Below are 23,537 nucleotides of genomic sequence, written 5' to 3' on the forward strand. Positions count from 1 at the left end.
AAATCATTCTCTTTATGCCTCCCAAGCATAAAAAATAACCCAGGCAAATGCTCACTTCCTGCCTTAAGAGCACCCTGACACTTGGTACAAATTCTGCTGGATTTCCCACTTGGCTTCTCCAGCTGCCTCCACATTTCCAAGCTCACAACTGCAGTGCTGATAGGCAAGCACTGCCAAATAGCTCTATTCACAGAGGAAAGCAAAGCAAACAGCTCTGGTGCTTCCCAGCCATTATGCAGGGCACAGCAACCAGTACTTTGGGGGAAGAGGAAGCGTGTGCCAGCAGCACACAGCAACGTTCGCTCCCCAAATGGAACTGAGGATTTCTCTAAAAAGTCACCTCCGCCCCGACCAAGCCTACCCGTGTTTCAGTCAATTTTAGGATGAAGTACTGGGCAAAACAAAGGCACCCCGGGTCTCTGCCCTCCTACATACAAACACCAAAGCAAAGGCACCCTTCCTCCCCAGCAGTCCAAGTCTCTTACCTTCCACTTCTTCTTCATCACATACATGTTTAAGGAAGGAAGCCCCTCTATCCAGTACTGCCTCGTCCTCCATCCTATAGTAATAGAAAAGAAAAAAGGAATGCTCAGACTTCTCCTGGAGGGAGCTGTTTGAACCAGCCCAAGTCCTGGGCAGGTTAACTTGCAAGCTGTTGTTCATGTTCCTGTGGGCACTCCAGTCCTCCTTCCAGTGCCTGCTGTTCCTTCATAGAGCTCCTTTCACATGGCGTTCGCTTTAAGCTGGCCTCACGTAGCTCCGATTCTGACCTTGAGAGGACATCAGTGGTGACAGGTGTGAACAAGGTAATCCCAGCTACAAGTCTTTGGGGGCTTTCCTGTTTCTTGTGTCTGGCTTTTGCCCCCCCTCCTCTTTTCTCCAAAAGGTACAGCCACACAGGCAGGCTTGGGGCTGTCTATGCAAGAGCCAAGAGTTGGTGGGATGGCAGTTTGCCTCTGATGCTGCCCCAGCGGCAGAGGGAAGGGAGCAGGCACACTCCCCAGGGCCACACGTTCCAAGAACAGCCCCTAATAGCAGCAGCACAGCACACTTGTCTGCTGGGAGCCCAGCTTGTGTCACATGCTGGCCTTACAGAAATCTGACATATGAGGATTATCCCAAGACCGAGCTACAGTAAGTCAGATCATCACAGCAGTCATTTATGTGTGTCACCCATTCATTCATCCATTTGGGGAAGGGTTTTAGTGGTTGCCCTCCTTCCCCTCCCCTTTTCTCTCCACCTCTGATCTGCCTCTGTGGACAGCAGAGACTCCTAATTCCACGCTTCTGCCATCGCCGTGCTTCTGCAGAGCTGCCCACAACTCCTGCTGCTGTGGCTCACCCACAAAACCAGACCCTGCCTGCGTTCCAAGGGTACATCTGCAAATCCACTCTTGACAAGCAAATGCAAAAATAATAAAATAATAATAAACAAAATTGGAACTGTGTTAAATAATCTCCTTAGAGGCTAAGTACACATTTGCTGCTCACTACTGGGCAGTTGCCATGGGAGCTTTCCATCCTAATACAGCTGAGACCAAGCTGGTCACTTGTTTTCATAGTAAAATCAGCCATAAAACAACACCTTTTCCTTATATTTCCTCAGGGGAATAGGGACAAACTCAGTACAGAGTGAGACAAGGCCTTCAAAAATTCTTCCCATCCATATGCTTCCATTCAAGATCCTCTGAGAGCTGTAGCAGCAAACACCTGCAGATTTTCTTAATGGAATATTCAAATTCAGGAGGGTATAAATGCTGAACAGATGAATCCAAGAGTCCAGAATGCCTTAGGGTGTCTACCTTGCATGCCCAATGCCTGGCTACCTAACTAGAAAATAAAAAATAAGACTCAGCCACAAAAGGAAGAACCAGAGTCCCATTTCACGAAAGCAGTACCTCAGTAGCCACTCTCCCACCTCTGTCAAGTTTTCCTTCACCGCTTTAGCCAGCTCCTCCTTCACACAGGCTGTTTCTGACTGAACTCCAGGAGCCAGAGGATTTGAAGCAGAAATTTCCCTGAGCTAGGAAAGGTGCCATTCCCCAAGCAGCTGCTGGCTGGGTGCAAAGGGGTGGGACGTGCTCCCTGTCAGCACAGCACACCAAGCCAGCACTCAGGCACACACCAGCCTCCCCTGAAAGCTCCAGCTCTTTATTAAATTATTTAAGGCTATTTACACATCTTTTCTAATGCAACAAAAGGGAACATATCCCATGGATACCCTTGCCTGTTTGCAATGATTGTACAGGAGCAACCCTGCATTTTTTAAATTATTTTTTTCTACAAAGCAGCACAGTAGCTCCTTGCTAGATACTCAACTGGAAACATCTGGAATAGATAGTACTGGATTTCCAGACCAAACACAAACTACAGGACTAGTTTATTCCTCTGTAAAGTCTGTACTTATCCTGGCATTCAGCTCCGTTCCCTGGGCACCCACACACATGCAGGTGTGTAACACACCTGTGTGTCCCACAGCTCTGCCTAAACCCTGTGTGTCCCAAGGCCAGCTCCTCCAGCCTAGGCAGCATGAGCCCAGCCATGGAACAACTGAGAAGGAGCAACGTGGTAGAGCAGAGAAAGGCAAAGGAAGGGACTAATTTCCACTGCATGCAAGGGATACAGGGCTGAGAATTCACCAGTTGCCATCTCCCTGGCCAATGTCTCCTCATCCTTCCCATGACAGCAGAGCATCCTCTCAAGCATCACTACAGCAGTGGGAATGTCCTCCACTTTCCCAGAACATCACTGTGCCAGCCTGGAATGGGTTTATCACATTTAACAGCCATGCTTTTTTAGCTCCAGAGGGCTAGAAAACTGCTCAGCACGGCTGATGCTTTCCCTGAAACATGTATCCAAAGAAGCTGGGGGGTTTAAAGGGCCAGGAATAGAGCTTGGGTCGCCTTGGCACAGTGCCCCGGCTCTAATCCACAGGAGTTTAGTGATTAGACTCCAAGCACCACCTCCCTTGACTTGGTCTTTTCTGCCCTTCTCAGATTATCACAGGATTTCTGTGGGCCAAAATCTAGCAAGAAAACATCCTTTACTGATTTGCATGGGGAAATTATTTCAGTCTCCTGGAATTTTTCAAATACCGTGAAATGGGAGTTGCAAATGAAGAAAGAGAAAAAAAAAATAGTGATGTGGAACAACAAGTAAAGGTTCCCTTGAATCTTCAGGGGGAAGTGGCAGGCAGACTCCTGTTCGTGAAGCACTGCAGCAAGACCACTATCCCATGGAAGACACACATGGACTGGAGAGAAGAAAGCATGGAAAAAATTTTAGGGCCTCTGAAAAGAAATGTGCCTTCAGTTAAGCCTGGTTTACCAACTCCTTGTTGGAAGGTAAAGGAGTTTCCAGGCATTTCTTGTCTAGATCCACATCCTTGTGACTGCTGCTGCAACATTTTGGAAACAAACCTAAAAACAAATTTAAAAATATTGGGCTTCTATTTTCAGGGTCTGACAGAATATGCTCCAGTGAAAAAACACAAACTGCTTGAGTAACTGGCCTCTCTGGGCCAATGATTAGATCAGTGCCAAACATTTTTAGAAATGATGTTATGTGTCAATAGCATTTGATCAAGAGTCACACACGGCCAGCAGCAACTCTGCTCTGCCTGAAAAGCGCCGGCAGATCCAGCTCACGGAAATATTCTGCCCAGCTACTCAGCAAGAGCAAGACCAATTTAGTACTAGCAGAGATCCTGGACTTGCTAATGGATGCGCTCATCTGCCAGCATCTGTTCTGCTCATCACAACATGAATTCTTCGCGCGGGTCTCTGGCTGCAGCACCAAACACTCTCACCGCATCTCCCAGGCAGCGCAAAGCAGCGCGTAACCTCGGAGTTAGCGCTCTCCGCGCCAGTCCCGGCAGCGGCCGGCCGCCAGCTCCCCCGGGAGATGGAGTGCTGCCACCGCCCGGCTGCTCAGCTCCACAGCTGCCAGACTCGGAAGGCTGAGGGCAGGAGAGAGGGAAAGTGGTGTTTGGCGTAAATAAAAAAGACTGATGTGGCAACACGAGATGTTGCGCGGAGTCACAACTCGCCGCCGTGAATCAATGCCTGACGGAGCTGTGGAGCCAGAGGGGAGAGTTACTGCTCACTGATAAGCTTTTACGATTCTGCCCATTTCCAACGGCTTTTGCAATCAGGAAGAAACCCCAGCAAACTCTGAACTGCACAAGGAAAAAGAAATGGAGCCAGTTCCGTAACTGGAGCAGCGTAACACAGAGCCGTGAGAAAGTCACATTAGAGAGCAGCCCAGCGAGCTGGGGCGTGGAGGGGATCAAGGGGCTGAGGGAGGAGGGAGAGCTCCAGATCCCAGAGCAACAGCACGGGCAGCAGGGCTCCCGGCGGATCGGTGGGAGCTGCCAGCCCATAGGGGGCCTGCCCAGCACAGCACCCGCTGTGCCACAGCTCAGCCAGGCAGGTGTGGGGAAGCTCTCCACTCTCCCGGGAAAGGCAAGGGAAGAAAGATCTTCCTGAGCGTGCAGAGTCAACCACCTTGTCTGTTTCACAGAGCACAGCACCAGTGACCTGTCAAGACTGACTGTTTTCCTCAGAAAACTACCACAACCAAAGCAGAGTGGGAAGGCATGGATTGAGATGCTGCGGGAGAAAAGACAAATCCAAGCGGATGGTGCACGGGGCATCGTGGGCTGAGCTGTTTAGCAGGCCCCAAATCCCACAAGGTTTACCCCCAGATCTATCACATACTGCTCCCCCACACCACATACCCCCAAACACAAAAGGAGAGATCTGCTCTGGTAGGAAACATTCACAGCCCCACACTGCTCCCCTCAGGTGTAACCAACACAACTTGTGACAACAAGCATCATCCAACCTTCAACCACAGATGGATCAGCCAGACCTGAAGGCTCCCATGGACAGGACCTGGACCTGAGCAGAGAGAAGAGCCACCAAAGGCTTCCCTGCCAGTGACACCCAGTGCCGTCACCAAGCCACCCAGGTTAGATGCCAAGTGCAGGAATGAGTCAGCAAGCCAAACAGGCTGCTTCTGTCAGCTGGCTGGGGGGAGACAGAGATAACATTATTCCTTCTCTCTGCAACCTGTGAAGCATTCAGACACTGCAATTGTAGTGGCCAAGTAAACAGGAAACCAGGAAGGAGACTGGGTCCCAGCTGATGCTCTCACAGCCCATATGCAAATGTGTGAATAAACAGACCTAATGTGACCAATTCCTTTTAAGGGCCCTGATGTGTTCTGGTTTTCTCACATACCTGCATATGGGCTTTATCACATAGAAAAAAAGAGCTTCTGCCTACACTCAGCACAGCCTGGTTGATGCACTTTTGGAACATGTTGCCAAATTTATCCTGGATGCATTTTCCCCTGTCAGCTCTAAAGCTGCATTTATTTACAAGCTTTCTCAGCAAAAGGCTGTACTCACCCGGAGCAAAGCAGGACAGAACCCTCTGCTTTGCACACAAAGAACTTGCACCCTAATATTCATAAACCAAATAAATTCCCGATTAAGTCATCTCATTAGGTGAAATGTTTCCCTTTATGGAGGTGTCCTCAGGGATTGAAATTAAGTCCCGTGACAGGATTTAAATAGGAGTCTCAGTTCTTGACCAAACCTTGTTTTCAAAAACTCTTACAGACTGGAACGTCAGGAACTCTAAATGTTTTATCTCAACTCACAGGTGAAGTCTGTGAGAGCACCTTCCTGAAACCAAGATAAGAACCATTTTAATTCATGATGGCAAAATAAGTTCCATCACCTGGATTTCAATTTTGATCTCTGACAATTTCGGAAGAACTCCTGAAGCTGGCTATGTTCCAAAAATTAAGTAACTACTAGGAAAAGCAATTAGGAGTGAATGAAGTTGCAGCTTTCTTCTGCATAAGTAATAAAGTAACACTATCAAAACATAGAGGAGTACAAGAGGAACTGTCACTGAATGCAGGGCAGGTGTAACAGTTGAAGCCTTTGTTTCATTGTGATTACATGACTTACCATAAAATGACATGACTATTTAAACTGGTGAAGTCAGCTGCCTCTTCAGCTGACTTCTGCAAGAACAAGGCTGCCTTGCACTCCAGCTTCATTTGAGAACTGCAGGATCTCAGTGCAAGCCCCTCTCCAGGACAGGGTGAGCCTCTGCTATCAAGCACCTGGCTCCTGACACATCCATCTGCTGTGTTTCATGGAGCTACAGCCAGGAAAAGGTACAGAGACAGCCTGTAAGGAATTCGAGCTTGCTCTTTGGCAGGAGCTTTGGGAGATGGAATCAAATGAGATGAATCCACAGGAAGAAGTGATTCTGGACTGCAAATATTATGAATGTATCTGCTTGAGGATAACATAAACCATACATTTTTGTAGCTTTGTTTTCTGGAAATAGAAATCACCAAAAAAAGATTTCTCTAGAGGCAGAGAGACATCAGGTTTTAAACCTAAAAGCAGTAGTGGATTTTTCCTAAAAAATATTATTTCAAGCCAGCCTGTGGCATCTGAACTATTTTTGGCTATTTATTACCGTGACAATGTCATGTCCTGCAATATTTTTGTTGCAGTTTTATGCCTGAGAGGCAACTTCTTACTTGACTGTGCATCTATCTGAAACTAGGGCTGGTTTGTACAGTAGCTGCTCCTTGTTCCAGGCTCCTGTAAGAGCTCTTTTTGAGGAATCTGTGACTAAGTGTCCTGTGTCACACACAGGAGCAAGTACCATGGGCTAAGAAGCAGAGCAATGTTTCAAGTGTGTATTTTACATCAGCTCAGCACACAGCTTCCAAAGTATAGGAGGTCTGGATACACCTATAGAGAAACCTGGACAAAGAAACAGCAACTGCAGGAAACTTCCAGCATCTGCTGCATATTGCTCACCTGGAACCTCCAAAAGCAAGGCATGGGAAGCCTGATCCTGAGGCAAATTCCCAGCTATAAATGAGGATGTTAGAGTGGGCAGCCTGGTCCTGTGACTAAAAGCAAAGAGTTATCTGGACTGGGTGGTGCTGGGTTTAAGTCCATTTCCCACTGAGCAAAGGAACAGGCAGTGTGTACAATGAGGGGTGGGGCAGCACACACTGGCACCACTCACCCAGAGCTGCTTTTCTCCAGGGAAATCAACCCAGCACACTCAATCCTGGCTTCCCAGCAAGCACCTAGCTCCTGCACTTGTCCTCTCCTGTGACTGCTCTGGGGGGGAAAAGTTCTCCATAGCAATCACACCACACAAAAGGTGTGAGACCAGCCCATAGCTTAATCTCTGGAATTACAGTCTGAAGCTTTTCCCTTCCCTCAGGCTTCAGACTGTCAAGTGCACAACTCCTGGAGTTGCATATTGTCCCACAAACCACTTCCAAGATGCTGAAGCCCCTCTAAAAGCATCACAAATCTCTGGACCACTGATGGTAACATGGGCACAGAGCATGTGCTGGCTTCCTGCTGCAAGGAGGACAGGCAAAACCTGATCCAGCACAATCCAGACTTGAGCTCTGGCTGGCAGAGGCAGAAAGCCTGGTTGTATAAAACATTTTGGACACATCTGAAGCAGCCAAGGGAGCTAATGCACTCTCAGCACTTCCCAGAGTGCAGGCACAGCGTTTCTGATCCAGTTCTTGGCATTCTGAAGCGATATGTGGATTCACAATATGCTGGTTTCAAAAACATAATCCAGCATCAAGGATATTTTTAACATGGATCATTTTGGGAATCTGCTTAACCACTCGCATGGTGTTACACAAGCAGGAACTCCTCAAAGTGCACTCATCCCAAATTATGCAAACTTTACCTGGTTACTAGATGATGGTCTCTATTAAAACTGCAATTCTTCCACCTTGGAGCAGTTGTTCCAAAGTAAGAAGGGATGTGATACCACTTGAGTTCACCTCCAAAGGAGTGTGGACAGAGAACACAGCTGTAAAATTTAAACAGAAGGGCAAAGCCATCCAAACCAAATGTCAGCACACACACAAGATTCAGGCAGAAGACAGGACTCCAAAAATATTAGACAAGGAAAAAAACGGTGGGCTTTGGACCTCATCCTCACTTGAGAGCCAACTGCTCTTCCAGAAGATTTCATAGTGACTATTCCCAGGGGTGATGAGACAAAATCTCTGCTGAGGAAGGTCACTGGCATTGGTCCTGGTGTATGCATCAAATCCTAATTCAATAATAGTCACTCAAAACTAATGCAGACCTGAGAGCCAGAAACACAAACAGCCAGATTTCAAACTAAATGCCCTTCTTGCCTTCACTGGCTGCACTGGGAAGAAAAAAAAAAAAAAAAAACAAAAACCAAAAAAACAACCAAAAAAAAAAAAAACCCACACAAAACCAACCTAAACCCAAAGGAAAAAAAACCAAACCAAAACACAAAAAAACCCACAAAACCACCCCAAAAAACACAAGCCAATGGAAGCTTACTGAAGATAAAGAAATGTTTCCTGACAGAAAAGGAGAGAGGGAAGTGAACTGCAAAACCAAGTTATTTTATAACTTGAGGCTGAACTGAAAAAAAGAATTTCACCACTTCCACCAATTTAAGGTCCAGTCAGAAGAGCGTCAGTCACAGCCCAGAGCAGCACAGACCCAGGTTGTCATTCTGTCTCTCAAGAGTGCCAAATGCTCAAGAAAACACTGATTACACCAGCACAAGCCACACAGCCAGGAGTATACAGATCCTTCACAAGATACCCACAAGGATCACAAGCAGAAACACAACTTCAAGTGACAATTCCCTTCCACATGGCCAGAGATGGCGCTCCTGCTCCCAGGAGAGCATCTGCTGTTGGATCAACAATATGTGTGGCGCCGGGCTATCACTAACCAGTGACATTACATATTTTAGCTACATGCAGGAAAACTTCCCCTCCTCCAAATTTCAAGTGGTACCAGAGGGGCAGGTTGGTAGGAAACAGCTGTTCCAGAGCGCCAGCATCCACTGGGATATGACAAAGTCTAGGGGAACCTCACTGCCATGGCCACTAGCCCACAAAGAGTTCATCCACACAGCCACACACTTGAGACTGCCTGCAGAGACAGCAAAGGGGAATTTTGTACACTTCTAAGGGAACAGGTCACCGGAGCATGGAGCACAGCATCACCTTGGGGTGGCCCTTGGCCCTGGGTGCACGCAGCCCGTGAGAGCAGGGCGTCGTGCTGACCCACCCGGCACCTGAGCTGGGGCGCGTGACGGCAGCGAGGAACAGCCAGCCTGTGATCCCTACACCCAGCCCTGCAGACAAATTAGCGATTAATAAGAGCCTGGCCCAGAGCACGCAGGGCACATGATCGCGTTCTCATGGCGTTAGTCAGTAGCGCAGCGACACGGGCTCCTCCAGCAGGACACCGGCTCCAGCAGCACGAACATGATGCAGCATAAAAACACGCTGCTATGAGCAGACAATGCATGATTCTGCATAAGGCAATCCATTTAGCAATGTTCAACCCACCTCACCAGCAAAATGTGTTTGCTTCTGGCCGGCATTTTGCTCCATGGGACAGTCAGGTTCTTAATTTGGTTCTCAGTGCCCTAAAGCTGGGTTTACTGTATCTTCCAACCACAGCCAAGAGCACAGAACCCAACTGCTGAGCAGGCAACTCCCAAGTTTTAACAAGACTGTCCTCTACATGACATCCATTTAAGGGCAGCTCAAAATAGACTTATTCATTTCAGCCTAAAACAAGACTGTGAAGAAAACAACAACCCAAGAGCTGAAAAGTCATCTCTTGCCAGAAAGTACTCACAGCTACTTCTTCTGAACCCCTTCCTTGTGACCCATCAATGTTGTCTGGAATAAAAACTTGTGGGACAGAACTGGTAGGAGCACAGCAATGCTGATAAGCAGCGCTGCTGCAGGACGTCCTGTGGTTTCCAAAGTAACCTAACCATCAGTATAAAGGCTACCGAGTTTGGACAAAAAATCAAGCAGACTTTTGCAAGGGAAGAGAAAATGAGACTTCAGCATCAGTCTTTCTTTCAGGGTCTGGAAAACTTCATCTGTCCTAAGGATGGATTATGAAAAAAATCCTTCTCTGGACAGATAAAACCTCAAAAATTAAGAACACTTGCATCTTCCTTTACCAAAGGAAGGCTGCTCAGCCTCCTCTGCTGCCACTTACACAAGTTTGTCACTGCAGTGAGCTGCTCTCCCTGCATGGCAGCTGGCTCCTTCTGACTCCAGATCATTAGTCCATAAACATGAACTTCCCAGGCATTCCTCAAATGTTCTCTTCAGATTTCCCATGTGCCTGTACAATTCAGCCCTTTACCCATTAGGGTTTCAAGCAATAGTGTTTTGACATGAGTGGTGCTATAAAAAATATTTTATAGGTCCCATATTCTCTCTCCTCTTCCTCCAGAACTCTGTATAAAGCAAGTGTTGCTACTTCTGTTTTAGGAACTATAAACTCAAAGGCATCCTCAAGAACCACAGCGAATGTAACGTTCTGTGCTGCTCTGCCTGGGGTACAGCTCATTTTCTTCTCAATATCTAGTAGGGGGCTATGGTTTGGATTTGTGCTGGAAACACACAATTCACAAATGGCAGTTGACCAGTGTTATTGTACCTGTTGTAGAAGCAAGCAAGCAGTGGTACAGCTGGGGTTAAATCAGGACACTCCTTTTTGGTGTCCAGTACAGGGCACAAAGGGTTCAAAATAACGGCAGATTTGACTGGAATGTGCTAGGTGGAATTCACAGCTGTCATAGCTGTATGGATACTGATCAGGAGGCTCCTGCCTTGCCATGGGCACACTTGTCTGGCTGCATGGGGTGCCTAGAGGTTGTCAGGGGCAGCTTTTGCTTTCGGTGCTCCCGTGGTGCTTATCAGGCTGCTCTGCTGGGCCTGGGAATGCTCTGATAACAGCAGTGACGACAGCGTGCCTGGGCTGACGGGGCACAGCTCAGGGCTACTCTGCTGCTGTCCTGGGGAGGCTGCAGCTCCAGTGGGAGCTTGGGCCAATGGGCTGTGACCTGTGGGAACACCCCAAAGGATAACTCCAGGCTGGAGAAGGTACGTCTCAAAGGATCTGGCCAGGCCCACGCTGCAGCAGGTACACCTCAAAGCATCAGTGGCTGTGCATGAGGACATGCTGGAGTCCCTCACAGCTCATGTTGATCACCCACCATCTGCTTTCATCCTCTTTTCCACATGCACCTAACGCACTGCAGGAAGTCATTCTTTCAGAAAAAGTCTCTTTCTGTAACAGGCCTGAAATAGTTTGCTTTGGTAATAGATATTCATAAAAGCACAAGCAGTTTTTCCACTCCTTTTTAAGCTGTCAGGGTGACCACGGCTGAACCCAGACACGGTCATCAGTCACGCATTTCTTGGAGACACCTGTTAACAAAGAAGGGCTTTATGCCCAGCACCTAATTGCAAAATGGCTGTTTAAAGGTAAACGGGAAATGGGCAACAGTAATATTAAATCCCAGTTATCTGCATCCATTATCTCGCATTTTTTTATTGCTAAGCCGAATGACTGGTCTGGGAACAGAGCCAGAAAAGTTGGGCTGATACTACAGATCAAGACTTCATAGATATTTCTGAGAATTACAAGTTAAGGGCCACATCCAGAACTGAACAGACTGCTCCACAAAAACCCACAGGTACCTTGACTGAATCACAAGTCAAGCCTTTCCAGGAAAACAGAGCTGTTGGCAACCCAAGGCATTACTAGACCAGGAATACGTAATGCAAAGGTGTCCTACTCACCACTTAGAATTAAAAAGGCAGAAACAGGTTCGTTCAAGAAGCATTGCCCCATTCATAGAAAAGTTATTACAGAAGCTTTTAGAGTTCACAGCAATCTCTACACTCCCACATTTGTGAAGATTCAGGGAACATCCAGGTTACTTGCTGGGAGAGACATTGAGCTTACATTGTTTTTTCAATGCTTTTTAACAAATTAAGTTGCATAGCTAATGTTCAGTGAACTCGGCTCCTTTAGCTTGATCTTTAATTCGAGTAATTATTTTAAAAGCTGGAGACACCATCTCCCTTTACTCAGTCTCTGGAGAGGATTCTTACACTGGAACACACAGTTGGGCTTTTATCACAGGGCTGTTTTGCAGCATATTCCCTTTCAACAAAATTTATACACTGTATTCCTGGCAAAGGGAAGAAAGCTGTGATCCAAGCAAAACTTGGGAAATACAGAGGTATTCCTTCTGCAGCAATTCCTGCCATTGCACTGTTGTTCACAGGTCCAGAGTGTCCATCCCAGGTTAAATTACAGCCCAAGGATGGCAGCTACATGCCTACTCCTTCAAGTTCTACTGCAAACAGGAGCAAGCCATGAGACTGAGCACTGAGAGCATCCTGTCTGGAGCTCTGTGCCCACAGCAGCTGAGCAAGGGCGCCTGGGCTTGCCTTGCCGACAAAGCATGAGCCTAAGCCCAGGCTCGAGCCCAGGCTTGCTCACATTCCTTCCATGCTAGCAGGCTCTCAGGCTCAACCTCAGAGCCCTGCCGAGGTGGCAACACAGAGCCCAGAGACCCAAAGGTCAGCAAGGTGCCTCGTACAAGCCAGAACCCGGCAGAGTCCCATGACTGGAACCTCACGCCTGCCTCGTCAGGCACAGTGCAAAAGCTCTTCCCCAGGCACGGGAAAGCCCAATGGGCACAGAAGGCCTTCTCCAAGCTTGTATGACACGGGAGTTGTACATCATGGGAGACAGCCTGCCTTTGCTTCTAAAGCCCAGCTTCAGTATAAAAATTGATCATTCACCAGTGATTAAAAGGGAGAAACATACTCCTTTATCCCAAGTAAGAAGCACTCACATAGTTACAGAGAATCATTGCATCTATCACGTTCTGGTAGGAGCAGTTCTTGCTCTTGGGCAGCAATAATCTCCTTTCTATGCCCATTCCAGTGATATGCCAATAACACGACAGAGATACAAAAGCACTCTGAAATGGAGAGCATTTCAATATCCATTCAAGGCATCTTTTGCAAAAGTTCACTGATGTCATCCAACTGGTGAACTGGAACTGAAAAGATAAGCTAGGCAGGTGGACAAATGACAACTCTAATTTCATTCCAACACTACCCTAAATCAATACTCTATTCTACAGCTTCTCTCTAACATAACCCTCCAAGTGCCTATCAAAGATGCACTCAAGACTTTGCACTGGTCTTTCACTGATTTCCAACCCCACCCTGCAAGTAGCTCATGGCTGCAATCCAGACTTTGTCCCTGCATCCCTCTGGCCCCACTTGATGAATTCTCCCCATACACTGTCCTATCTCAGCACACATTTCTTCCATTCATGCCAGTGGAACTACTCATGCAGGACTCACCCCAGCACAGCACTTCAGCATGGCCTCAAAGGCCAATGAGTTGAATTGCCTCAAGGCCAGAAGTCACTTGCACTGAAGATTTTTGTGGGACTAAGGCAACAGCTCCACATTTCCAAACATTCTCACTGCACCGATAGAGGTGTTACTGCACTGACACTCCATCACCAGCACTACTGCTCCCATGAAACCCCGCACTGACACATCTACTGGGATGGTACTGCTCAAACCCCATCCCTGCTCACCTAAGAGATCATGAGATGTCAAACAATGAATGTGGAACACTCCCATGGCACCACAGGCTGGCTCGCTGTGCCATCAAGGCTCTGGAACGGAGCTTTGCTGGGGACACAAGAGAACAAAGCCCCATCTATTTTCCCCTGGGGATGGTTGTTCCTGCCCAGAAGAACACACAGGCAGCTCTGTTGAGGAGGGCTGCTGGTCTTGAGCCGTGCTGTGTATCTGCTGAATGCACCAAGTGTCAGCCAGGGAACTGAGCTCAGACTAGACAAATTTAACAAGAATTTAGGTAACATCTGCTTCAAGATGACCGCAATTGCTAACTCTGAGATCTCAGCAAAATGTGCACCTCCAATTCCTGTGTGTAAGAAATACACTTCAATCCCAGTGCAATAGACAGGTTTGATGTGCTCAAATGCCACTTTTCATTGAGCTAGTGAGCAACTATTTCCCAGCTTCATTCTTATTAACCTCATATTTAGCAGCCTTGATGAAAAGACCTTTACGCTTACATTGAAGGGCTGACAATGTGTCTGAAGTGTTATACAGCCACTACAGGTACAATAAAAGCAATTAACTTTTGCAACCTTCTGTTCAAGGTTAAGAGTTTAAATGAGCTCAGTAAACCTTCAAGATGTGATTAAAATGAAGTAAAAACTTTTTTAAAAAACTTAGGAGGAAAACACCATAATATTCAAGTTGCACACACCATTGAAAAACAAGTTCTCTTTCTGCATCTACTGCACAAAATAGAGAAAACTGAAAAATTTTAGTAAAGATGAGTAGTTGGCACGCAAGACTTCAGTTGTCATTTTTGCCATCAGATTACACATCTGCACAGTCATCAAAATCCAAGTGTTCGCATGTTTCGCTCAGAAAAAGTGGCAGAAAAAGACAGAACACACCACAGGAAAAACTCCTATGTTAAAAAAGCCAAAAATTAGTTGGACATGCAAACCACCAGGACTTCTTGCATAATACCAGCTCATTGTAATAACTTTCAAAAGAAAGTAAAATTCAATCTCCCCCAGGGAACAATCACATCAAATATCAGCAACTTCACAGATGAGCAGCAGTCACCTCGTAAAGGTCAAAAACAGAGGTACCATAGCTCTGTATTATTTATAGATTATATGTAATTTTATTATTAATAATATTATATTACTAACTATATTTTGAATAATATGAAAGAGCTTTTATAGTCACCATTAATAATAGAATGAAGCAATTTGAGTAATCCTCAGTCTTAAAAGAAGTCATGGAACAATTCCCACCACCAAGTTCTTAACTCACTTTGGGATACCAGAAGTATGGATCAATACTTATGAAAGGAAAATTAAGGCTTCTTTCAAGACAGAATTAATACAGAGTATTTAGCAAGTATTTATTATATGCTAGCAAAACAGGAATATGATCCTGTTCCCCTATAAAGGCAGTTATATAATACAGCTAGAATTTGAAACACTTGGAAAATTCTCTTCCCCCACTAAAAGAATTTCCTTAGGAGTAGAAAATATATAGATCAGCCATATTGTCTCTCTCCATACGTATTTATATATATAAATAATAAAGCTATTTTAAATCCACCCCTCAGTCTCTGTTTTACTTTGGCAGCAGAATGAACTTTCCTAATAACACACATTTCTGGAATGCAGAAGCTCAAAGTTCATTTGCGCTGCAGATTCAAAGAATTCTGATATTGGTGACATGGAATCAACTCTTCTGGTTTTTCTGGTGAGAAAATTCAGATAAAAATTGAGGGCTGTGTGCAACCTCCTCTGCTGTGCTCAGAAGGCTCAGCCATACTCCAACAGCATGGCTCTACATGCCTACTGAATTTGGACAGAAATCCACTGTTCCAAATCAAACTGAACGCCAAGAACTGAGATGGAGCTTTCTCTGATTTTCAAATTTCTCATAAATCTCCATGCAGCCTTACTGCACTTGCCAGTCCCTATGGCAAGTTCAAATATGTTCCTTATGTGAAAGACTCATAATTGTGTATGTAATTCAAAGACATTTTATTTCTTCAGTTAATGTAATTAAGCCATTGAAAAGCAAGAGCTCTGCAGCTTTTTACTTATGCTACGCACTGTTTTATCACCCAATTATGGGTGCAGTCATTGTCTTTGACACTGTCCAACAGCAATAAAAATCATTCCTGCCACAAACTGCGCACAATCCTGAGCAAACTCAGGAGAAACGTGATGCTACAGTGACTCAAAGTTCAAGGGCAGGGAGGCAGAAACCTTGCTTTGAGTGGTTGTGGGGATCCACTGCAACCTTGACCATTTTATAGCTGTATCTCCATTTCAAGCCCGGCAGTGTGAGCTAAGAGAAAGACCTCTGCCTCCCCATCCAAGCCTTTATGTTTTGAGGGAGCACAAAAGAGGAGCTTTCCTTCCACCAGATGCAGCACAATGACACAGACATGCACTCCTTTATCAATATTAACCATAAACTGCTATTACTGGGTTTTCAAAGAGCACTCCCCGCTCTTGTGAGCCTTCTAAGTGGATTTGAAGCCGGAAGCAGCTAATTGACTTGGAACAAGGAGGAGTTACCAGTACCCTTTTAATTTGCTCAAAGCAAGAGTTCAAATTCTGAACCTAATGCACACAGCAGATATGTGTGAGGTGGGTCTCTGGAGCGTGACAAGGATGCTCTCGCAGTGGGGCCATGAAGGCATCTCAGCGGGACCCACGGCGCCACTGCTGGCAGCAAAGCACCCCCAAACCCTCCTTCCAAGCCCTCTGCTTCTCCCAGCCCAGGGGAGGAACTGGGGGGCACACCAGTAAAAGCCATGCTATTTTGATACGGACGTGTATAACAATGTCACGGCATAAAATCCACAAAATTAAATTAAAGAAGAGAAACTGGTTTACTAGCAAATCTGCACTGATGGATGGCATGTACACACACAGGAGCACCACTTGCTGAACCCACAAGGCCCATTTTTGGGCACCCACCTCCCAAAACAGCACATTTCCCCCAGATTTTCCTTTCTCAAAACAACACCTTTCCCTTTATGACTGCATCTTTCTGGCAAGGCAGCACCTCCGACTGCAAATAGCTGTTTGCACACTTACTGGCAGAAAAATAAGAACAGGTTTTTTTCTTTAGCCTCTCACGCAGCAATTTTCCTTCCCAACCTTGCCCAAAACCCCTTCCAGCTTATTAATTACAGCTGTCCAGAGTGGCAGCATTAGAAAACCTTCAGCCAGAGACACACTCAGCTCCTCCACCCTGTCTGATAAGCAGGTAGATCTGAAAACAAAAGGAGTTACAGATTTTTCCTTCTCACAGGGATGTTTTTCTTTGAACTGCACTTTGTGCATAAATTCAACCTTTTCTTATCAGCTTAAGACATCGGTAACCGAAGCATTTACCTTACACTCAACACATTTTAAAAGCTCCTCTTAAAAACCTGTTGCAAGTGATACCACAAGACAGCACCAGTACATGAGGCTGTTTTCTGGCTGCAGAGAAGTTTCAAGATCTAAAATTGTAACATGGAAGTTAAAGGGAAAAACCTGCACAGTTCTGAGCTGCAGAAAATCCTGCCAGACCTTGCTGGGAGCAAACTGGATGAGTGCAGGGTGTTACCTTGCCAGGAATGCCCTGTGCACATAAATGAAAGCTTCATCTCTCCTCCCCACAGCTGGAAAACGAAAGAAAAGGAGAAAAAAACCCCATAATTCCTTCTCACCCCACCACCATACCTTGCTCCCTACTCATCTGAGGTCAGCAGTCTACAGTTGCCAGTCCCTTGAAATCTCGGGAATGCAGGTCCCTTAGTCCAGCAGCTGCTTTTAAAAATGCAAAATTAACTTACCCTGAGCTCAGCAAAAGCAAAGGGTAAGTTACAAACAAATCCTCCTAGTTTTTTTGGAACTTCAAAGTCTGTGTTTCCTTCCTAGGAAGCTGAAGAAGCATCCTTGCAGATTGCACTTGCATTTGCCCTTCCAATCCCACTGACCCTCAGCAGCAGGTGAAGTTGATGAGAGCTAAAATCACCAGCTGAAACCAGGCTTTGCAAAATTAACTCTTCCATCACCTAATCCCGGTGTCACCAGAAAAACTCTCTGAGCCTGGAATGGCAGTTCAGGAAAGGACTAGGACAGATCAGCTTATGTACCATGCTCTGAACAAGCACAGATGCAAACAGTCCCGTTTAATTACTTGTCACAAGACTGGAGATTGTGAGAACAAAATGAAGTCCCTCATTTAATAGTTGCTGGGGTTTCGGAGCCTGAAGGTTGCTTTGGTCAGGGGGCCTCTGTACAATTTCCTACTGATCTCAACCAGAATAAGAACTAGGTGTATTCCTGCAGTCTATCACACCAACACTTAGCAACATATTCTGTCCCACACACAATATATACAGCTTGGCACACTTTGTTAAATCCAACTAGTGAAGCTTTTGTCGTTCGGTTTTTGGGTGGGTTTTTTTGGTTGGTTGGGTGGGTTTTTACGTTGTTTTTGTTTTTTTAAACAGAAAGTATGTACATTATGGGAACAACCAGAACAAAGTCCCTAAGCAGCTGGGAGCACACGCACAGAGTCAAGTTCAGATGCACCTCTGACACAAAAGGAGCAAATACCTATATACAGCACATGGAGCAGTTCCCCAGGGGAGCTGCTACTGCTCGGATCTGCCCCAAGGCCCGACCTTGCTCCTTTACGCGCCCAACTTTACTAACAGGAGCAGCTTTGCGGAACGACTCCACGGAGCTGCCGCCACGCACCCCGAGCCCCGCTCTTCTGGGAGAGCACAGTGCCTTTTTCCATCATGTCGTGGGAGCTCCCTGCACATCTGAGTGTTCCTCCTCGGAACAGAAGAAAAATCTGTTAGTAACTTACGCCGTACAGAAAAAAGGAACAAGCCTCAAGATGGTTAAATCCTCATTTCCTCGTGTGCTCTCGCTATGGATGGCAGCGCTTCACAGGAAGCACAGAAAGGGCAAACAAACAGGTCTTGGATAATAAAACACTCCATACAACCATACACCAGGTGGATAACTGGAAACCGGGGAAAGACGAGGCTGCCTATTCAGTGGCTGCTAACAACTCACTGAAGATGAACTGTAACGGTAAAGAAAGTTTTCAAACACCATGAAGCGTTTTAAAAGTTGGCTCCAGCAGAGCTAGGCACCGAAAAAGACACCGAGGACGGAGAAACGCAGCCCGGCGTTTCCACCCCCGCTCCCGCTCACTCACCTCCGGGGCTCGGGTTTGCGGCGTTCCTCCAGCTTGGCGGCGGGCGGCGGCTGCGGGGCAGCCGGGGTGACGGGCGGGCGCTGCGGACGGGCTGCGGGCGGGCTCAATGGGGCATGGCGGGGGCCCTACACCTGCCCCTCCGTGTCTGTGCCCGTGTCCGTGTCGGTGAGCGCCCGCGGCAGTCCGAGCGAGCGGCGCGGCTGTGCTGGCGGCACCGGCCCGGGCCCGCATTTAAAGCCGCCGGCGGGCTCGGCCGTCCCCTCACCCGCTCCCATCCCGGCCCGTCCCGTCCCATCCCATCCCCGGCCGCCGCTCGGCGTCACGGGGCCCGGGGCGGGGAGCCTGGAGGAGGAGTCTGAGGGCCGGGACTGCGCTTCCCCGCCCCGAGCTCCAAGCCGCGCCGGGGCAGGTGCGCGCTTCCACGGCTGGAAGCGGAGGGCAGGGGCGGCAGCGGGAACCCCCCGCCGGCTGCGAGTGGGGCTGGCAGTGGGCACCCTGTGCCTCAGGCCGGGAGATGCCAGGCCCCCGAGCAGGGGGATGCTCTCCCTGGGGGCACAGCCGCGATACTGCCGCGGGCTGCCCACGGCTTCTGTCGCACGCCCAGGGCAGGTTCCCTGCCGCTGGAAACGCACGACCCACGGCGCTTCCGGGCCAAAAGCACGTAGCACTGGAAAAAACCCAAGCAAACAGAATCCAACCAAACAAAAACCTCAAAAACATTAAAAACCCAACAAGAACAACAACCAACCCAGGAAAAATACAGAAACCATAATTTAGTCAGTTCATTTTAATTTTCCACGGAAATAGTACCTTATGTGTTGCTTCTCCTTAACTTCGAGCATCGCAAGGTTCACCTTGCTTGCCAGCCCAGTCCTACTTCCTCCTCTCTCTCCTACACAGACACTTCCATGGACACTCATCACCCTTTCATAGGTTCCCTCCAGACTGCTGTTGGACAAGAGAAGCAGTGCCAATATCCCTCATCTTGTTCAGTCAGCTGTAGCTCCTGCACTCAGCTTGACTGTCCAGGCCAAGGTGATGAGATCCATAAAATATTTTTAAACCATGGAGTTCTGCAAAAGGCTCACAAAGAACATGGCAGAACAGCAATCCATCATGGGAAGTACACGGACTCCCAGGGGAACAAAGGAGGCTATTGTAGCTCCATAGGGGGAAAACTCCCCTTCTTCAGCAAGGTTTATGATTACCACACAGCAACTGCCCCTTCAGCTAGCTCCTCAGCTATCAAGCTCCACCTTTGTCACCCATCCAAACTCTGTACTAGGGAATAATACGCAATCCATTGGCTGGGCAGAAAAAGCAGCAGCAACAGAAACCACAGCACTTGCAGAGCAGAGGGAGAGCGCTGCAGAAGGATCTCTCTGCCAAATTCCTCCTCTCCTTTCTGCTGCTGCCACCCCTGTGCTGTCCCCAGACACTGAGAACAGAAGATTGGCTTTAAGTCACTGTCCCCTCATTCTGTTCCATGTTTTCCTGGAAGATCTCAGAGCCACAGTCTGCACATGAATGGGTCAGGGCTTGGGCTCCTCTGTTCGCTTTAATAAAGCCAGCTTTTTAAGAACCAGTTTTTCAACAGCCAGTGAGTTTCCAATGGGCACAGTGGTGCCTTCCATCACTTACAACTGTATTTCATTTCAGTTAATGACAGTTCCTGTGTTAACAGAAGCAGAGCACCACATCAGTTGAGAAGTTTTGCATGCTCAAGTCCTAACCCAAATAACTGTACATCTTCCCTCTTCCAAAGGCTCCAAAGCAAGACTGCTGTCTCCATGCCCTAAATCCCTAATGATATGCCAGTTAGTCCGTACCTTCACTTCACTTCCTTTTTAAATAAACTAGGGAGCTCCTGAAGAAAAGACACATTAGCTACTAGAGAAAATTGCTGTTGTTTTTTGCCACTTCGATAACTCATGGGGGTTTTGGGATCCCTCCAAGCATCATGATCCCTCAATGAAAGCACCTCATGGATGCTTCTCAGCAGCTGCCTCTTAGCTCGCTGTTTCAGAAACAAACCTAATTAACTGTACCAATTCCAGTTCCTGACAATTCACTGTAACTTCAAATACTGTCATTTTAAACCTGTGCATTCAATTTTCTGGCTAAAAAAAAAGGTTTTTTATCAGGATGCCTGATTCCAAGTCAGTCTTTAGATATCACACTGCTGCATTTAATCATCTAAAACGCTACGGGACCCATTTCCAGAAGTCCTTAAATCAAGAGCCAGGCAGTTGTCTTGCAAGTTTAAAAAGGAGTACGTTCTCTGTGCAGAGAAACACCCATAAAGTGCACTAATAACCCTGTCTGTCATGGTGACTGACACAGTAAATCCCGCTGGCTAGAGTGGGCTTGTGCGGCGCCTGTATGTGTGTACATTCTGGCACTGCCCTCAGCCCTTGGCTCTCATGTCCCCTTGCCAAACCTCCTCAGTCGTCTCCAGGATTTTTCTCTGCTCCATTTCATAACCAGAGAGGAGCTCATCACTCAGCATAACAGCCTGCTAGCTCTGCCCTCCCTGCACAGGCCACAGAGAAGCAGCTGGATTTGGGAAGACTTTGGCTGACTGTTTGAACCTGCCTTCTGAGCCCGCTGGCTTCAGTCCCGCTCACAAAGCTTTGGTGAGGAAAATCTCTGCTGACAGCCTTTGCCGACATCCTGGCCAAGGCAATGCCTCAACAGGGCATGGGACAGGACAGCACCTTCACCCAAATGCCTGCTGCTCTACAGCAATTTCTGATCTGCCTTCTCATCCAGCACACACACATTTTCCTCCCTCAGCTAACTCAGGAACTCGTTTTTCAGGGAGGTCACACAAGGTATCACTGTCATTGACAGTGTGTGACATGTGTATAGATAATGAGAACAGGCAAAGTTCTGATGGTAAAGATTAGAGAACATATACGTGCGCATGCTCGGTGGAACTGCTAGGGTAAAACTTTCCCTGTGGGCAGGTTATTCCATAAATACATCTTGCAGCATTTCTGGTAGATTCCTCGGAAGCCGCTCATGCTGACCACAGCATTGTCAGTCAGAGGTGATGCTGAATGAGATGGAAACTGGCAACTCCTGCACTTCCAGGGGTTTGTGCACACTACCCAGTGATAAAATATTTGCATTGGATTAAGTCACAAGTAATTCAACCTAAGTCAGGAAGTTTCAGAGGATAAAGACTGCAATGGAAGGATCTAGGTGCAGAGAGACCGCAGCCACACTTATCACAGAGGCTCTCAGCATTTTTCCTTGGCTGACAAACGTCAGTGCCAAGTCATCATGACAAGAGCGGCTCACCCTGAACACACCTGTGCATGCAGCAAATCCTATGTACACCAACAAAATCCCTCACACACGTTTTCAGGACTCAATCCTCCATCACAGCTATTCCTTGTGACCTTGAGGTTTCAGGGGTTTTTTGGTCTGTTTTACATAGACATGGGTACTACAGCCTTTTAGCTGCTGAACTCAACAAATTCCTGCACTGCATTCCTTAGTATTTCAGCTGAATTAGCACTGATTTCCAAGGGAACCACAAAAAGCAACTCTGTAGCTCCCATATTTGCATTCGAGTCACCAAGAAGCAGGACTTGTCTGTCCTTTCCATCCACTTCCCAAGAAATCTAGACAGAACATGGCATCTCAGCAAGCACTCCCTGATAGCTGACTAGCAATGGTGTAAGGTGATCAAACCCATTGCTTTTGGAAGCTTTTCTAACAGTGCTGCCTCAGTTAGCAGTGAAAACAACATGCACTGGGGTGCTGGCTCTCTAAGAGTACCTGCTCAGCCCTGCCTGCCCATTCCCTGGGAAACCACTGCAGGGCCCTTGGAAGAAAATCTGCCAAATTCCCACTGACTTCCCTGCCCTGGCTCACTCATTTAGAAGAGGCAGAAACAGCAGGTGCTGAAAAACATTAAACTGCGGTAAGACCGAGCAGAACACCAGAGGGTTAAGGGGGTTTTTGTGAAGTGCTTGATGCGCCTTTCATTAATAATGCACCATGTCTGCTTGAGAGCAATGAGCCATCCTGAAGCACTTGAAGACCCACCCAGGTCACAGCACTTCCTTCATTCAGGGCACAAGAGCCTGGGGATTTCATCAGCTGGGGCTATTGCTTCTGGTGCCTTGCAATACTTCTGCTAGCTCCTGAAAGCATGGTATATTCACCTCAAGGGCTTAGAAAACACAAGTTGTGTTCCACTCTTCTGGGAAGCAACACAGGTTTGGGCTTTGCAGCCCTGTGAGCAAGCCTTGCCAGTCTCCTACCAACTTCCAGGACTGCACTCAAACACCCCTTATCTTTCCAGCAAGAGCAACTCCTCCGAGAGAACACTGAACTGCCATACTTTGTGCATCCCTCTCTACCAGGAGCCCCGGAGCTGCTGGGGCCAGGAGAGGGAGCCGGCAGTGCTGCTCGAGGGCCCTCTGCTGGGAAGCACCCCTGCTTCCCGTGCCCCCCAGGTCCGCAGGCAGCCCCAGACACAGTCCCCCCGAGGGGCGAGCTGCCAGTGTCCCCTCAGCAGTGATCATAGGGGCAGCTCAACGCCCCGGCCCCATGGAGAAAGCAGATTTCATTTGCCTCGAGTTGAGTCCTGCTCTGTGCTACAGGGAACGAGGCCAAAGCAGCCTTTGGTCAGGGCCAAAAACGCAGGGCTTTGTTAAAATAAAGTGAGTTTGTTCCTACACCCACAATACCCACTGGAGGGTAGGGCCCGAAACAAACACTTCCACCACTTCCAGCTGTTGGGACACTGAGACAACAAATACTCCCCCTCTCTGGAAGAGAGGGCT

The 23,537-nt window shown here is 47.5% G+C and overlaps 1 protein-coding gene across 3 annotated transcripts in view; it reads right to left on the reverse strand.

Moving 5' to 3' along the window:
* Positions 1-23,537, reverse strand: part of SLC4A4 (solute carrier family 4 member 4) — a 125,987-nt gene that overhangs the window by 96,748 nt on the left and 5,702 nt on the right. The window contains exons 1-2 of one of the 3 annotated variants that reach the window (XM_058803473.1): positions 18,736-19,016; positions 486-559 (exon numbers count right to left, since the gene is read on the reverse strand). In XM_058803473.1, the coding sequence (XP_058659456.1) occupies positions 486-558 (73 nt within the window). In that variant the 5' untranslated portion in view covers position 559; positions 18,736-19,016. Of the gene's footprint in view, positions 1-485; positions 560-18,735; positions 19,017-23,537 lie in introns of those variants that run through there. The other 2 variants (XM_058803472.1, XM_058803475.1) reach the window with 2 other exon arrangements.

Source organism: Ammospiza caudacuta, chromosome 4 (genome assembly GCF_027887145.1).
Source record: "Ammospiza caudacuta isolate bAmmCau1 chromosome 4, bAmmCau1.pri, whole genome shotgun sequence".
Taxonomy (NCBI): Eukaryota; Metazoa; Chordata; class Aves; order Passeriformes; family Passerellidae; genus Ammospiza; species Ammospiza caudacuta.